The sequence below is a fragment of the Lissotriton vulgaris genome, chromosome 8 (genome assembly GCF_964263255.1).
Source record: "Lissotriton vulgaris chromosome 8, aLisVul1.2, whole genome shotgun sequence".
NCBI classification, from domain to species: domain Eukaryota; kingdom Metazoa; phylum Chordata; class Amphibia; order Caudata; family Salamandridae; genus Lissotriton; species Lissotriton vulgaris.
In genome coordinates, this window is record NC_141696.1 from 813,946,441 (window position 1) to 813,964,897 (window position 18,457).

An 18,457-nucleotide genomic window follows, 5' to 3' on the forward strand; every position below is an offset into this window, starting at 1 on the left:
AGCAAAAGTGTGATGTCGCATATCCCATTTTAAATTGCACCGTGCGTGGGGTGTAGGACCTGTGAAGGATGCGGAGCTGCACCAAGCGGAATCTCGCTCCAAACGCCACTTCTCTGGGGCACTGCAGGGCCTCATTCCAATCATCGTCCTCTAACAAGCCCAATTCGGATTCCCATTTTTCCCGCAGTGGTCCAAGTGTATCTGGAATATTGTTAATTAGTTTCTTATATGTGAGTGATATAGCCTTATCAATCATTGGATCCAACAGCAACCTGTCTTCAAGTGGGGGGTATTCAGGTATCTGATCCCCTGATGATAAGTGTGAATATATAGCATGTTTGAATTGCTGATAATGGAGGAATTCCCCATATGGAATTCAGATTGTAGGGCCGCAAATTCCGCCACTTGCTCCCTCTTCCAGACATCTCCCAATAGATCTATGCCTATCAGGCTCCATTGGCGTAGGTCGCGGAGTTGTACGACTTCCCTGAGGAAGTCGCTCTTCCACAAGGGCGTCTGAGCCGTGAGCCTTCTCTCCCAACCAAGCAATTTCGTTGCCCGCTTCCAATCTGGACCACCACCGCGGTCTGAAGGGGCAAAGGCTGGCCACGCCGAGTCCTGGAGTAGAGGGCCGCAAAATAAGTATCCGCGCCCAGGGCCATATGGTCCACCCGATACGCCGGTTCCTCCTGCGGGGTAAATACCCACCCGTTAACATTAGCCAGCTGGGCCGCCCAATAATATAGGCGGATATCAGGTACTGCCAGTCCCCCCTCATAGGGACCGCGCTGTAGTTTATGAAGGGCAATCCGCGGACACCCCCGCTCCACAGAAGGGAGCACTGCTCTGCCTCCACCGTTTTAAAGACATGATCCGGGATCGGAAAGGGGGAGCTCTGGAGCACGTACAACAAACGTGGCAGGGCCATCATTTTAAATAGTACAGCTCTGCCCATGAGGGAGTCCGGGAGGGTCCGCCAGTGTTGCACGTCACTGTGCAAGCGGTCAAGTTGTGTCTGCACATTGAGTCGGAGGAACTCAGAGTCAGACGGTGTAATCCATATCCCTAAATAGCGAAACGACTCTCGCCAAACCAGGCCTTCACAGCCATCCACTGCGGGCGGTTGGGGTCCTGCCAAAACATAACCTAGGGATTTGCTCCAATTGACACGGTACCCGGAGTATTCCCCAAAAGTACATAACATAGCCATTAGCCGGTGTATCGATTCCGCATTCAGTGTATAGCAGTATGTCGTCAGCATAGAGCGATATACGTTCTTCCCAACCGCCTCTCATTTCTATCACCCACACACCAGGGTCCGTCCTCACTGAGTGCGCCAGTGGCTCTAGTGCCAAGGCAAAGAGGGTCGGGGATAGGGGACAGCCTTGTCTCGTGCCGCGCCCCAATCGGAACTCGCGGAACATGGCCCCATTAACTCGGACCCGCGCCAGCGTCCCTGTGTACAGCAATTTCACCCAGGAGCAGAAATTGTCCCCAAAACCAAGTTTCTCCAGTACGGCGTAGATATAGCTCCATTCGATACTATCAAAGGCCATATGGGCGTCCAGGGAGAGCAAGGACGCCGGAACCCCACTGGGTACGGCGGCTGTCTGTAGAACCCCGAACAGACGGGGCAAATTAAGTCTCGTGCTCCGGTGGGGCATAAAGCCAGACTGGTCTGGGTGGACCAGTGACTGGATCACTGCTCCCAGGCGTGTAGCAAGGATCTTCCCCAGGACCTTCGTATCATAGTTTAGGAGGGAGATAGGCCTGTATGAGCTACATTCGCCCTGTGATTTCCCCACTTTATGTATCACCACGATCGTGGCCAATCGCAGATCTCTCGGAAGTCGCCTTGTTTCCCGTGCCTCATGGAACATATTGCACATATGCAGTGCGATGTGGCTAGCCACACAACCGAATGCTTCCACCGGAAACCCGTTGGGCCCGGGGTCTTCCCTGTCTGCAGGTCCCCCATGGCATCCTCCACTTCCTTGACCGTAATGTCCGCCTCCAGCACATCCCTGTCCGCCGACTCTAGCACCGGGAGCTGCAGGGTAACGTATAGTGTGTTATAGTTATGAGGGGATAAACAGGAGGGTCACACATAATATTGTCGAGTGGAAGCTTGCAGGTATTAAGGGGGATTAGGAGGGTATGATTTAATGGCACTTTAAACATGTACGCTTCGGATAAGAATGTCTTTATCAATGGTGTGATTTATATGCAACCGTGTTTTAAATCCATGTATTCTTCATTATTTATAGATACTCCTGAGGAAGGTTATTTTAGAACCGAAATGCATAGAGTATGATGAACATCAAATCTGGTGAATGATTAAAAAATTAGCTGAATGTTCTTGTATAGGCCTGGATGGGCAATACATTGAATCACAAAAAAACAAAAAGTTGACAAATTATCATTATTATTGCATTCTTATATAGCGCCAGAATCGACCCCCGAAGGGATATCTCCGCGCTTGCCTTGGGAACCCGTCCTGGTTTTTCCCTGTGAGATAGCCCCTACAGGGCATCCCCAAGGTGAAAGCCAAGCATCCCGCCGCGGGGGGGCCGTTGTGGAGAGTAAGCAAGCTTAATGCCCAGAGTTGCAGAGTTTGAGCCCATGATTAGGTCAGGCACCGAAGCGAGAATTATCGAGTCCGTGGACATTTGAGCTCAACACCCTGCCGCGTCAGGAATTGAACCCTGGTCCCGGGTCTGACCCCTGCTTCAGGGTCTGCCTGCTCTAACCAGTGAGCCACACTTCCCCACTTTGAACTTTTGACGTGAATGGTTAAAAAATGAATGGAATTGAGAAAATAAAAGGAAAATAAAATGATTCAAATTGGATTACTTTGGTGGAAGTGTACAGCTGTGCAACCTTTGTACGGCCTGCTACACAGGCGGGTCACCAATTTGCAGTTCTATTGTATTCAGGTGCGGAAGGAACGACGCACCGACGGGTGCGGCATACGAAAATGGATAAGGAAACTCATTTGAACAAAGGCTTTGAAAAATCTGGGTGTGCTTCTGGACACCTCATGATATCTCTGGCCACATGCCAGCCCCTGGTAAATGCTACCATGGGTACCCAGGGCATGGTGACCATAGAAGACCCCTAAGGGCTGCAGCACTTATTGTGCCACCCTTAGGGTCCCTGCACCCCGACACACACACACTGCCTTTGCAGGCAGAGTGTCTTGGTGCAGAACCAAACAAAGTCGACATGGCACACATCCCTGTGTGCCATGCCCACAAACCCACTGCCCTGGCATACATCAGTCACCCCTCTAGCTGGGTGCCGTATGCCAGTGGTGTGGGTACAGGTGCAGGAGCCCTGTGCCCCTACAACACCCAGGACCATTCCTGGGTACTGTAAGTGCAGTGATGCCATTAAGAGTATATGGTGCTGGGAGGCTGTCATTACAAACTCCACAGCACCATAATGGCTACACTGAAGACTGACAAGTTTGGTATCAAACTTCTCAGTACATTAAACCCACACTGATGCCTGTGTGGGATTTAATGTAAAATGCACTACAGAGGGCATCTTAGAGATGCCCCCTGAAACCTAACCTACAATCCACGTCTTGTCTGAGAGGCAGCCACACAGCAGACATGTTGCTGGACCCCTGGGTGGAGAGCCCCCGCTCTCCTGGGCCTGCAACAATGCACATCCTGGGCGAGGTGCTAGGTCTCCTCCCCCAGGATGGGCAGGGGAAAGCTTCAAAGGCATGCCGCCCTTGTGAGCTTCTCCAGGCCACTTGCTGTACTCAGCAACTGGGCCCCACCAGTTCTGACCCCCACTCTGGCGGGAAGACTGGCGGGAAACCAAACGTCAGGAAAGAGTGTGCCAGCCTGTGCCAACTCCACCCCTCAGGTAAAGGAGGCGAGGTGAAGCACGACTCCGGGCTACCGCCATCTTGAGGATAGGGAGCCCTACCAACTCACAGCTAGGCTCCTGCCCCCCTCCCACAGGAGAGGAGCAGGTTAGGGGGTGTACCCAGCCAAGGACAGGGACGTATTGGTCTCTGCCCTCACCCTACCTGTAACGCCCCTAAATTCAGTATTTAGGGGCACCCTGAACCTTCCTTCCTCAGATCCAGATACGAAAGCAAGAAAGAAGATCAAGAAGAAGAAGACCCACTGTGCAGCTGCTAACAAAAGGACGACACCAGCTGACTTGGCCCCAGCCCTACAGGCCTGTCGATCCTTGAACCTGCTCCTGCTAAATCCCGGCGACTCCTGCAAGCAGCAACCTTGAAAACCCCGGAGGACCTGCCTGCCTGGACACTCTGAAAGAGACTGGGACTCCCATGAGCAGTGGATCGGCTCCAACAGTAATACCCATGGTGCCAGCCAGGAACCGCGACTCCATCACTCTGCACCTGCCCGAGTAACCCAAGACCTCGAGGACTACCCCCCCTGGCAACTGGGACCCGAAATCCAGTGCCCAAAGATCCTTCTCGACGAACCAGACGACAACTGCAGCCTCACAACCAGGGACCCCTCCAAACGTGACCAGCTGAGGGTAAGATTTCCCGACATCAAAAGACACCCCTGCACCAGGCGCCCCACGGCCCCCTGGGCCCAACTCCTGGATGCCTACCTATCCTCCAAGACCCCAACTTACCTCTCAAAGTGTTGGGCGCTCCTGAAGAATCTCCGTCCCCGAGCCTGCAGCGTTTTTCCACTTTCCAAGATCTCCATTTATTAACATTGAGCGCCCAACTGCATCAAAAGCACCCTGCACTAAGCCGCCTGAGGGCCCCTGGCAGTGCAATCTTTGCCCTATTCTACTTCCCCATTTACCATGAGCAAGTGTCCTGGAGCCCAGCTCCCACAGCCGCGTGGCCAGCTAGCCAGCAGCCACCAACCGAAATCCCCCTGCCTCTCATTGGATAACATTGGGCCTAACTACCTTTGCACCCGGCTGCACATGTGCCGCTGAGGGTGTACCAACTGTACCTAACGGACCCTGGGAGACCCTGGAGTCTATGCCCAGAACCTTAACTCTGCCAGTCGAGTACTTACCTAAAAGCCAATAACTCACTTTTCTTCTATAGGCTAACATTGACTGGTTTCACTTAAAAATTATTTTTGAAATATAAAATATTCACCTAAAATCAGCCTAACAACGAATTCCGATTTACTCATCTGTTATCAGGAGAGACCTCAGTGCTGCACCTTTTAGCCCAGCACAAACCCTGAAAAGTAATTTTAACCGTACTTACCAGTAGCATACTTTACCTGCAAAATGAATTTCCTTCCGTAGGATAACATTGGTAATTTCAACTGAAAAAGTTTCTAAGTGTCAACTTTTAAAATACAATAATATTCCTTAAAAATCACTACTATAACCAAAACGCTTTTACTTAACTGTTAACAGGACAAGTCCCAGGACTGAATCTAGGATCCAGTCTTGTGGTTAAAAAAGTAATCTACAGAGTAATTAATTGCATTTAACTGAAAATTCCCATTGAGCCCAATAATGCATTGTGTTGCCTATTGCAACAAACTAACTATTGCATTCAAAAAGTCTATTGCCTCTTTGATGAGTATTTAACTTAAGTAGTTCATTCTGAGAAAGTATATTTTGATACCTTGTTGATTCTAAAATAAAACAACTATATCTTTTGATAAAAAACAATTGGCCTAGAGTTCAGTTCTTGAGTGTGTGAGACCATTTGCTGACTGAGTGTGTACAACAAATGCTTTACACTGCTCGACCAAGCTACCACTTTAGAGAGTAAGGTTATATCTAACTTTAGCCTCTGCCAAACCTCTGGGGACTGGGGACTCCATACACACACTGTACCTTACTTTGGTCCAGTATATATAGAGTCACTTTCTTACAACAGGTGAGTACAAGAGAAGTGAAAATGATTGATCCAATTAAAATCAGAACCTTACCCAACATGGCAAAAGAAAGACGTGCAGAACAGTTTGAATTGAGGTCTGACCTGTAGATCACAATTAAATATGCAGACACAGAAGGTATGATTGTGATCCAGAACACAGAGTACTACAGACAAGAATGACTTCGCCTACTAGAGGCCAGGAAGAATTATGTAGTTCTCGAATCAGATCAAACTCCTTCACTTCTGGGAGAAAGAAATAACATGGTAAAGGAGACTGAAACATGGTCTCAAAAAATGAAGCTCAATTTCCAATAAATACAGATCCAACAATCCTGCTTTTGTTTATCCTGCTCAAAATGCATAAAAACACAATTTCTAATAAAGGCTGCCCAAGAGTTTCAGTGATAGGCTCTGTGTTAGAGCCCTTATCAGGATTTTGTGTGATCACTTCCTATGCCCCATGGTACATTGTATACCAAAATACCTGAAAGATACAAAAGATCTTTTGAACTTGCTCAAAGACATAAGGTTTGATGCATAGAACAACCTCCTCATAAGTTTGGACATAAAGAGTCTGTATGACAGTTTTCTTCAAGGGAATACCTTAACAGTTTTGGAGGAACTCCTGTACTCTAGAGATTGGGTTTATTCCACCCCACAACATTTGGTCTTGCAAGAATGGCATTGACAAAGAATTACTTTGAATTCGAGGACACATTGTTTCAACAAGTACAAAGAACAAAGGGCAGCAAATTAGCCCCAAGGGTGGCAGGCCTGTATGTAAACTACTTTGAACAGGAGAGAATACTCAACACCAATAATCAATTTGTCAACCAAAATAAACTGTGGGAGAGGTACATAAATGATATTTAGATTGTGTGGGAAGGGGACCAGAATTAATTGTCCCCCTTCTGTACATGGCTCAACTACTTGAACCAGCAAAGGAACATGGCATGCTACATAAAGAAACTTATTAGAAACCAACAAAAAAAAAACAACCTGCTTATGGTCAACAGTTTCCATTATAGACCACTGAAAGAAAACCCACAATATGGACAGTTTTTAGGTCTTAGTAGAAACTGCAGTAGAAGAGAAGACTTTCAAAAACAAGCAGATACTTTTACAGAGAAACTTAAAGCAAGAAACTATCCAGAGAAGATCATACAGAGGTCAAGGAAAAGAGCATGTAACCAAAATAGAGAAGCTTTTTAAAAAAACATTGAGGAACCAGGAAGAGGAGAGGATGATACGTGTCACCACGTTTAATCTAGCCTCAAGTCATAACGAAGATCTTCATCAAGAATTGGAGAATTGCTGCTACCATGGAGGGACGCGGAGAACTATGAAGAACCAAATCAGCATATCGGGAATTGCCAATGCAGATCACATTCTCTGAGCATTCTTGGACCATTCGGTGGAGACATTTCCTCTCCCGGTGGTTGACCACGCCGTGTACTGTGAAACCATATATCAATAGGAGACATTAGGCTCAGCAATACTCGTTATCAAATTATCTGTGATTTTATCTCGGCCAAGGCTCAGCATTGACCTACACAAGATACATTGACGGTCATACGTATATTCTATAATGTGAAATTAAAATATAGAGCCATCCACTCACGATAAAGACTCTTGTGCCCCAGTTCTGTACTTGGAACTTGCATTTCAGGAAACATGTTTTTTTCTCCCTTTTTTAATTGCCTGTGCGACACTGTGCCTGACTTGGACAAGGTCCTGAAGAAGGTGGTTCAAATCTTGTGATACCCCACTGAAACGCGTGTCGAACTTTCGTGTCCAGACCTTATTGTTGTTTTTGTACATCTTGTGGGAAATGGTTTACATCTTGTGTTTCTCCGGAAAAAAACAGATGTGTACAAGTGTCTTGTATGAATGTGAACAATTGTGAAGAATGTATGAGTTGAATAGTAGGTTTGTTATGCAATGGGGGTCATTGGTTTTTAATTTAATTTTGTATGATTAATTGTTCAAATGTATACACGATTATAAAAAAGCAAAAAAAAGTCGTTTTATCCATTTCAAATAATTGTATTTAGTATATTGAAGCAAAAAAAGTAAAAAAAGTTTGGGAAAAATATAAATATGACTTTATAAATTCCCTTGTTGTTGTAATGCATTAAATATTTGATGAATGGCACATATTGATACCCATACCAGATTTAATCTTGTGTAATAGTAATATAGGTCATAGGGGAGTGTTCTTGTTCATTTTGGTTGGTTAAGTTCCCCTCTTACTCCCAGGCTCATCCGTCCAATAGAGGGGGTCCCTTGCCTAGCTACTGAACTCTTATCTAACGCAATCTAAGATTAGAAAACCCTCTCTTCTCACACAGATGCAATGCTAACTTGAGGGATCTCTTAGCGCATTCAAGACCATAAAAGGCATAGGAAGCAGCGACATCATCCTTAATGTGGAAACCCATAATGGTCAGACATTACCCATGAAGACAGTCAGTATTTTGACAACAAAGACTAAGACGATTGACCTAGGCTTGAATATAGTGTGTTTTCTTAAAAAACACATTAATTGCAATTCCACACAAGTTATTTACCTGATCACTTGCCTATGGAACCTTAGGTATAAAAGCATGGCGATGAGAAAGGTAAAGACTCGAATTTGCGAACACCGCAGTAATTTAAGGTGTGGTCAAAATACAACATGAATGTCTTAGCGCTTTTGGACAGTAGACATACAGTTAGGAACCTGAGCTGGGCAGTAATAGAATGTCTATAAGAAGAGAATATCATGAACCCAGAGAGCACTATATGAGAAAGAACAATGATGGATCGGATCTACTGTTTGTCAGCTCATAAAACAGGATTAAATGAGATCCAAAGGATGTCACTAATGACACAGAATCCTGACTCACCTTTACATATGAAAAAGCAGATTAGAGGTAATTCCTGGGGACCCCGCATCAGAATAATATATATAATAAAATAGTACAAGAGTGCATCATATGAGTAACCACATCACACGGCTGCTCTTTTTTTGTTTTTATATTTTCACCAAATGAAAGTTATAGCCCATAAGAATCTTGAGTCTGTGTACATAATCTGATATTGCAAGAAAGCAAGAGCCCTAGAGAGAATGAATACCAGACTCTTATTTAAGGTATAATCCTGGGAAGTCTTAGCCTTGGGTGTTTCTATACAGCACATTTAGAACATTTGGGCCTTTTTCGACACACCCAAAAGAATAGGCAGTAAAAGAACATCTCACAACAGAATACATTTGGGCGATTTTCTATACAAAACGAGAGAAACTGACAGCAGAACAGCCTTCTTTGGCACTCACCCAATGAGACAGCAGCACGTCGGCAGGTGATGACGTACCATGATCACATTACTCAGAGGAACTCTGGTTATACAAGGCCAAGAAAATATTCCCATGCTAAGATGCGGGGGAAGGAGGAACCAAATGGGTTCACGGCCGGGAAGAGTCTGTTGATGAATTAGGATGGGCATACATAGGGGATGGCTTTGATGGGTGCTTTGACTAGGAGAACCTACCTAGACCCTTACACTCTTATGGATGTCATTTTATCCATTTGTTAACAGAGTTTAAATACAAGGTCCACCAGCCTCCTTACCATCACAGAGTTCTAAATAAGATTCAACGAATGAGCAGAAATCACACTTTATATGCATGAATGTAGCACACACAATATCTTGGTAATCTCAAGGATAATACTTGCATACTGTATACCGACCTAGAGCATGAAGTTGATATGCACATTTTTCAAGTAATTAATGGAGACTCACGCTTTGTACTGCTAACACACTGGTCCGGCTTGATGTGAAATAATCAGAGGGATCATTTGGGGACATGTATAAGGAAATAAATAGATATATGTAATGATGTCGTGCTTGATTAATTATCCCTCCCTTACCTACAGAGAAATGAGAACATAGAGACCAAACGTGTCAGTGTGTATGGCATCTATAAGTATGGGGAGTGGAAGTTTCACAATTGCACACAAATCGGATACTAACAGGATCCTAACAAAAGCCAAATAGCCTGGTGAGGAATTGGTGTGATGATTCAAAGATGCTGACCCAGGGACACAGAGGATACTTAATTCCTTAGAGCATGCCCACCTGTTTTTCACTTTGTCAAGGTACCCTTGAAAATAAAATTAGCCTGCCAGGACACCTTTGACTATTTTAAATCTAGGATATCACCCAATAACCAAAGATCTCCCTTGAATACCAATGTTGAGCCCATCCAGATACACTATGTATCTGGACGAGCACTCTATGCTGAAGCATGCCACTTGGAATTCCAGTCCTTTTGATACCATAAGGTGATCTCCTTGGGCTGGTATGGAGAGATAGGCTAATCACAGTAGGGGGTATCTTGTTTTTGTATGCATAAATAACCCCCTCCATACATTACAGAATCCACCTGCTGTCACTAAAGCACAAAATTCATACTGCTCATCTCCAAGAATCCCATACTGACCGAGCAGAGAGCCGCTACATGCAGTGGCACTGGTGGAGCAAGTCTCAGGCGCAAACTTTTTCACCTACACCTAATTTGGTTCAGAGCTGGGGTCCAGTTTGTAATCCTCACCTCAATCATAGATCAACGGGCATATATATACTCCGCACAGGGAGGCTAGCAGACTGGGTCCACATCCCTTGGCTCCTCTGAGGTGATTTTAATTGTGTGCAGGACGTGATGCGACAGATCCTATCCCCTTTTCCCAAGTGCACAATCTACTTTGAACGTGGCAACACTATTCCAATGGCTGCCCCACTGGTCCCTTTCTGCTATCTGGCATCTTTGAAATAAGGCATCCTTTTACTCACCCACGCACGCACGATCTGTACCTATGACTGAACAGGGTGGTCTACAACCACAGCATATCCCCTAATAGTCACACAGGATGACTATTAAGGGAGAGATCTCAGACCATAACCCTATGGTATTGAGCCTAGCCTTGGTAAGGCCCATAAGCCAGTACCCACATGGCGATTCGCTTCCTCGTTCCTGAGATAAGACCTAGCATCCCAGCTCACTGGATATTTCGAAGGTAATGAGGGACTGGTCACTACAAAAGTAAATGAATGGGAATCACTGAGAGTGGTTGTTCGAGGCCATTGCATTCAAGCGGTAGTGGGTGCTCACAAGTCCCTTGAGACTGAATACACAGACGCAGAATGCAGGGCTGTATCCAAACCCTCAGCGAGGGCAATTCTGGGTGATCTCCACAAGGAGGAAGCACGTTGGCTTGAAAACTCTTGCCTCAACTTGACAGTGTATACAGCCCATACACACGCAGAGATGAACAAGTCAGACCACGTCCTTGGCTGGCTTCGGTTTACAGGTTCTAGATGCTTTCCCCAGTTATGACCCTCCGCAACAGGATTGGTACCCTCCTTTATTCTCACCAAGCCGTTTGTCAGACCCTGTTCGACTTCTATAGTACCCCTTTATAATACTGCCCCCGACCTTTCTCCAGTAGCAGTCCATGAATTCCTCAACGAGTTAGATATCCATAGAGTCAAGGGCACTACCCAGGAAGAACTAGAGCACCCTGTAATACACCAGGAAATAAGTGCCATCATCAAAATCCTAGCCTCCAGCAAGTCTATCAGCTTGGACGGCCTCTCTGTGGACTTCTATAAAGCTAACTCCGGAGTTCTAGCTTCTAAACTAGCACAACTCTCTCAGAAGTCGCTATAAAAGGGTACGGACTTCAGGGAACTACCAGATCACCCTGCATTAAGTGCAATTCTTAACTTACAGGCTTATACCTTACATTTTACATACACAACAGTCGGGAGTAGACCACCCACCAATCAACCTAACCATGTATTGTACACTCTTGGTAATGCCAAACACCATCACCTGGCTAAATAAATTGCAAATTAGTTCACTCCCAGTCACCCATCAACGGCTGCACGAGTTATGAGAGGAAGAATTTGGGAGAACATTACACAAAAAGGAATTGGGCATACCTCTCCCGAAGCAAATTCTAAAGGGTTTTACCAGGAGACTCCACCTCCTTTTTAGACAAAGACCTCCAACATATGAATTGGTCCTGTCTGTCCTTTTACCGGGACCAAATCATTTGCACACGACCCACATGCACCCGGCTTACTCCTTCGTCCCACATGGGAAAAAGGGGCTCTTGAAATCTTCCGCCGACTTAAAAACTGCTGATCTGTGATCAGAATCCTGGACTTCACCCTGCTACTCGCCAAATGTGTGATTATCTTTTTTTGTTGAAGACCTTTATTGTATCTTAATGCAAGAACACAGCGTTTGGCCTACAACCCGCAAGCAGGGCCGGCCGCAAGCTAGGGTGATATCCATGCTTCAATCAACATGTCAAGTAATAACATCAACTATTCATAGCATGTTATTAAAATTTAGCAATATGTTAATCCAAAGTCTTGCATAGTCAATATTCAAGTACAAGCAGTCTAATTTTTGTTTTTTTGGTATACAGTAGTAATTGCCAACATTTCAACTACCCCCTCCCCAACAACCGGAATCCAATCAGGGCAGCATGCAGTAGTACAGAATGTCAAAAGAGAGTTAAGGTAATCAGGACTTGAATTTGTCGCATTAACAGTGCAGACACCAAACAGTTCAGGCTCACACACACTAGATTCACGTAGGAAGAGAAAGACACCACAGATCCACCAGGGCAAGGTCAAGTGGCTTCAGATAACAAGGTGACAGTGACCATTCACATTAGGGGACAAGGAGTGTTGATACCACAATCATAACTTGACAGGAAACAGCCATCCATGTAGTACAAACCAGAATAGTCCACTCAGGGAGTGCACGCTCGCATGAAATCTTACATCAGTCAGCATCAAGCTTAGATATCATGTACGTTGTGTAAGGGCCCCAGATATCTCGTGGGCGCGAGGTAGCAGGTAGTTCTTCATAATAACAAGTTAGCTGATCACGACAATATGCCATGTCCTGCAGCCACAGTTTGACATCAGGCGCCCGTTTCCCACCCCAGCAAGCAGCCACCTTTCGTTTAGCAATCTGCAGTGCCAATACAACCAATTTCCTCATTCCGGTTAGGCACTCTAGAAGCTATGCCCAATACACAGAGGCGCGGGTCCGTAGTAATCTCAATGGAAGTAATTTTGGATAACGCTGCAGTCACACCTGCCCAGAAATCAGCCACTCGTGCACATCCCCAGGCCAAGTGGAAAAAGTCAGCGCCATCCAATCCACAACGCACACAAACAGATGATTCTCGAAGGCCATACCTGGTCAGTTGCTCAGGCGTATAATACCATTGTTGCAAGAATTTATAGTGAATGAGTCGAAAATTCCCATTCGCTGCAAATTTGCCGGTCATGGAATAGCATTCAGATCATTCATCATCAGTCAAGGGATCAGGCAGACACGCATCCCATCTTGCCCTTGCAATCTCACCCCCTCCTCCCTCATCTTCCTGTGACGCTTCCTGTGACGCTTAGTATAATCGCGAGATCAGTTTCGCCCGATTAGTTGTCGTATACAGTATCTGCAAAGCGCCCAACACAGGTGGTTCTGCCGGAAAAGACTAATATAAGGCTCATATTGCAGCTCACAACCTGACAAATAAAGGTGGCCATGGTTGTGTTCGGCACCTGGTCCAGTACCGTCTGTAACGGGAGAAACTGAGTATCCTGAAAAATATCTCCCATAGTGTGCACACCGGCACCCTGCAGAACTTGTAATGCTCCCACTTCATTTGAGACCGAGATATCTGCATGATATAGTAACAGCATTTCGGGCGCGTACAGCGGTAGCCTGTTCGAACGCTTGCCCAATTCCCCCCACCCCTTAGCGGTACACTGTACCGTGTCCACTTCACCCTTCTCGTACACTGAATATGGGTTTACTACCATCGCCTTTAGGGGTAGCGGCAAGACTGCGCTGGCCTCAAGTGCCACGTGCGGCGTGTACGGTGGTGCCGAGATCCAATAAGTAGCGAAATGAGCCTGAGCGCATAGATAATATAATTTCATATCCGGCACCGCAAACCTACCCAGTTCATATGGCTTCGTTAAGGTATCCCATTTCACTCGAGGCTTCTTTCCTCCCCAGGCTAACGTGATTAATAATGACTGAAGCTGTGCAAAAAAGTGAGATGTTAGGGCAATTGGAACGTTAACAAAATAGTAAATTTAGGCAAGACTACCATTTTAATCAGAGAGACCCGGTCAGCAAACGAAAGTGGCAGGCGTATCCATCGGGTCACCTGATCTTCCAGTTTTGAAATAGCCACACCGTAATTAGCTCGAATCATCTCTTGGGAGTCACGGTGCACCCAGATCCCCAGGTACCGTACAGGGTCTGTGGCCCATGCCAAGGGGAATTCCAATGGAAACGGCTGCGTGATATCCGTGAGAGGCAATAACATGGATTTGTCCCAATTAATGGATAGGCCAGAAAAGTGCTCAAACGGAATAAATTCCCGTAGAACACCGTCCATATTTTGGGCAGGTTCCCTTACATACAGAACCATATCATCGGCGTACATGGACACCGCCAGGGACCTGAGAGGGAATCTTAGAGCCGTATCAGCATATCTCTGCCACAGTATACAAGCTAGGGGTTCCAATATAATGGCAAACAGTAAGGGTGAGAGTGGGCAGGCCTGCCTGGTCCCCCTTTGCACAGGAAATGGCGCCGACACGTGACCATTCACCCGCACCCGTGCTATTGGGTTTGTATAGAGCAGGGTTATCAAGGATGTAAAGAAAAAGGGCACCCCCATACGGTGCAGCACCGTTATCATATACCGCCAGGCAACGGAGTCGAATGCTTTAGCAGCATCCAACAACACAGCCACAGCAGCAAGGTCCGGCTTAAGGAGATGCAAAACCGCGAACAAAGCCCTCAGGTTGTGTCGTGGAGCGGAGAGGAATGAAACCAGACTGGTCTGGCAGCACCATAACAGGCAGTATCAAGCGCAATCGCGTTGCAAGTACCTTGGCAATGATTTTAATGTCCGTATTCATCAGGGAGAGCGGCCTATACGACTCGCATTGATTACGTGGTTTGCCCGGTTTCGGTAAGTCCACCAATAGAGCCTCCCTCATCGTGGCCGGCAACTGTCCCTGTTCTAAGGCCTCTTCAAGGACCATTGCCAAATGTGGTAACAGTAGGTCTACATACTCCTTATAGAACTCAGACGGTAATCCATCAGTACCTGCCGCTTTGCCATTTGGCAGAGCCGAAATGGCTACGCGGAACTCCTCCTATGTGATGTGATGCATTAAGAATTCTTGTTGACCTTTCGACAGCCATACAAATGCTATGTCCTCCAGGTATTGCGCAATGTCCTCCTCCCCAGCCGTCTCCCTATGCCTGTACATTTGTTCATAATATTGTACAAAGCAATCCAAAACACTAGCAGCACTCGTCACATTGACGTCCCCATACATAATTTCCGGTACTCCACAGTGTCTAGCACATGGTTCTTTAATTCTGTCTGCTAGCCCACGTCCTGGACGTCCTCCCTCACCATAATACCTTGCCCTAGTAAGTTTGGACCAAAATTTTACCTCCTGATCTGCTAGGTCATTATACTCAGAAACCTTTAACCGGATGTCGGCCTAAAGAGATTCCGCCGGTTGTAGCTCGTGTCGACGTTCTAGGGATAGCAGTTCTCGCTCCAACTTGTCCATTGGCCGTCCTCAGTAGCTGACACTCTCTGCTCCACCTCGGTCATTCTCTCATTCTGCCCATCAAACTGCGTAGCCATATGATCAAGTCTGAGGTTGACCGCCTCCATTGTGCCCTCGATGGATTGCAAAGTCCTTTGCATGGCCAGTAATGTATTTTCTAAATTCGGTTTCCCCCCCGTGTGTCCATTGGGGGTTGTGAGGATGATAATGTAGACTTTTTGGCGTCAAAGTTCAGCTTAGGCTGATTCCTCTCCGGCCTGCCCATGCTGCCACCGGCCTAATATAGTGAGACTGCTGCTTCTAGGCCCGCAAAGCTGCTATCTAGTCTCCAAGCGGTACGCCAACTGGAAATAGCAAGCAAGGGACACCACGCACAAGACTCAGCTGTAGCGCCAGTAATGTAAAAGTGGTGAGAGTTCCAGTGCCCTATGTCAGCATATCCTCCGCTGCCACACGTGCGCCACCACTATTAGTCAATGACCAGCAAAGCTCAATGACGAGACAATTCCCTCCGCAGTGCGTTCTCCTCCCTTCGACCACCAAAGTGCAAAGAGATCCCTTCCAACTCTCCACAATGCCGCCAAGGTCACTGCCACTCCGCCTCCATCCTCACCTCACCTCACCTCACCTCACCTCACCTCACCTCACCTCACCTCACCTCACCTCACCTCACCTCACCTCACCTCACCTCACCTCACCTCACCTCACGCAGCCCAGTCCGGCCTAGCGCCGCCTCCGCAGCCCCGGCCTTTCCTAGGTCGCCTCCCCACTCACCGCCACCAGCACAGATGGGCGCCAAACCGGTCGCTGTCGGCCGCCGCTGTCACAGATCTCCGGGCTGCCGCACACTTCCAGGCTCTCGTCAGGATTCACCACTGCCCGATCCACTGTATTTGTACTTCTCTTGGCTGCGGCTCCACACGTCGCAGGGCCGCTCCTTCCTCGCCAGTCGCGCTCCGCTTCAGCCGTTGCGGGACGGTCCCGTTCACCACGAGGTTTCTTTCCCCGCAGGGGGACCGCACTTCAGATCGCTCGTTTGCAGGGCTTCAGGCATCCGGAGACCGCCCTATTCCATGCCCCATGCAATCAGGCACACGTAGCAACCAAGGTGCTGCGTGATAATGGCAGGATGTCAAGGATAAATGCAGGATTTGAGCTCAGTCCGGCAGAGCCTCACATCAGTGCGGCCATCTTGCCGTGCGCCCTCTAGCGCCCCCAAACGTGTGATTATCTTTCAATGAAAATCGGCCGACACCCCCTTTATTTGACGCTCAGAGGTGCTATGCTGGGCACAGTTTGAAAGTAAGGCATCACACAGAGAAGAGGATTAAGGCCTCCGAAAACAATAGATCACAGACAGCTGGGACACATAATGGGTCTATTCTCTACAGCCTTGAAAAGTACAAGTCTATCCCACCTTTCCACTTGGCCTGTGTCACTTCCTGACTTCAATAAACTTTCTTGCCCTTCCTCCCACAGCTTAACTGCATAACACAATCCAACTAGAGTCCTTCTTTCACCAATATCACCAACACTTCATGAAACTTACATCGTTCCCTCCATCGGACTCCATGCAACTCTGCTTATTGACATCTTTATCCCCCTCTAACTTAAAGTTGATAGCTATTTTTGTTTAGTTTTAGTGCAACAAAATGTTCCTCAAACCTAAAATGTCAGTGCTTTTGCCAGGTTATGATCTCTGTAACCCACACGCCACCTATAGCGAACCCTTTACTGACATTCTGTATAATGTTTTGCAAGATTTGCATACCAGAATCATGTTGCACTGATTTGTAAATTTTAGAACAATGTTAGATAAAAGAAAAGAACAAAATTGGCATGTGACAATTTTGGAAGAGGGCATGAGCTACAGGATTCAAGCGCAGGGAAACACTAGCCAAAAAAGGTTCTGCAAATAATAAGTTGATTGGTGTAGATGTCAGAACAGCCAGGAAAACCCAGTGTTGATTGACCAAGTACAATTTAAAAGACAGGTCAATAAAATCGTGGATAGAATGGAAAAATAAGTGCAATCCTATTTTATTACCTCCAAATTTTGACATTCCTGAGCAGAGTTGGTAGGCAAACCGATCCACTTGATTTCTTTCTTTTCTTTAGAAATTATGTTCATGGCCATGAGTACATTTAAGGCATCATATACACGGCGTCTTATATTTTTCTGATCATAAGCCTGCTGGAGAAAAATAAATAACTGTATCCGAAGAAATCCAATATTTAATGATATAACGAAGAAAAAAATCTATACAGCATAAGCAAGTTAAAATGGAAATCGGAAAACCATTAACAAGTGTTGCACTTCCAAAATATTTGTCAAAAAAAATCACAACATACTTACCGACTCATTTGGTGAAATATGGTTATCGAGAGTACTGAATTCAGCTACCAACTCATCTGCCACCTCATTGTAAGAAGTTGTCCCTTTCTTCCGCACCTTTTCACAAACTTTCATAGAAAAATGCCTTAAACCTTTGCCATTCTTTTCACCTTTTTTGCTTCGTTTCCTGCAAAAGAGCCATCTCACACTATTAGAACCCAAACAGCCATGATACTTTCATTTCTAAAAGAAAAAATATTAATAATTTAGGATTTCCCTGAAAGTTATTCTCCAAATAGTTTTATCTTCTGTTTAGACTAAAAAGACTTAAAACACCCATAAACGACCAGATTAAAAACCTTTAAATAAGTGGTTAATGCTTTTTAAATAACTTGGTTGCTCCAAAAGTTGGAAGACTTGTGAGGTTTTAGCAGCTGAACCGTAGTGAAGAACTTGTGGCAGTGATACTTGCACATCAAGTCTAAAAGGGCAGGCACAGACAAATTGCAAACAAACTTCAGTTGCTTTATCAATTCACTGTTGGGTTATTTGTAGACTGCAGGGCCACACAGTCTCATCACGTGACT

General features: G+C 46.2%; 1 protein-coding gene across 8 annotated transcripts in view; it reads right to left on the reverse strand.

Moving 5' to 3' along the window:
• Positions 1-18,457, reverse strand: part of TFDP1 (transcription factor Dp-1) — a 531,476-nt gene that overhangs the window by 200,727 nt on the left and 312,292 nt on the right. For 4 of the 8 annotated variants that reach the window (XM_086934690.1, XM_086934687.1, XM_086934689.1 and 1 more), the window contains exons 6-7: positions 17,892-18,057; positions 17,583-17,729 (exon numbers count right to left, since the gene is read on the reverse strand). In XM_086934690.1, the coding sequence (XP_086790816.1) occupies positions 17,583-17,729; positions 17,892-18,057 (313 nt within the window). The remainder of the gene's footprint in view (positions 1-17,582; positions 17,730-17,891; positions 18,058-18,457) is intronic. The other 4 variants (XM_086934693.1, XM_086934691.1, XM_086934695.1 and 1 more) reach the window with 1 other exon arrangement.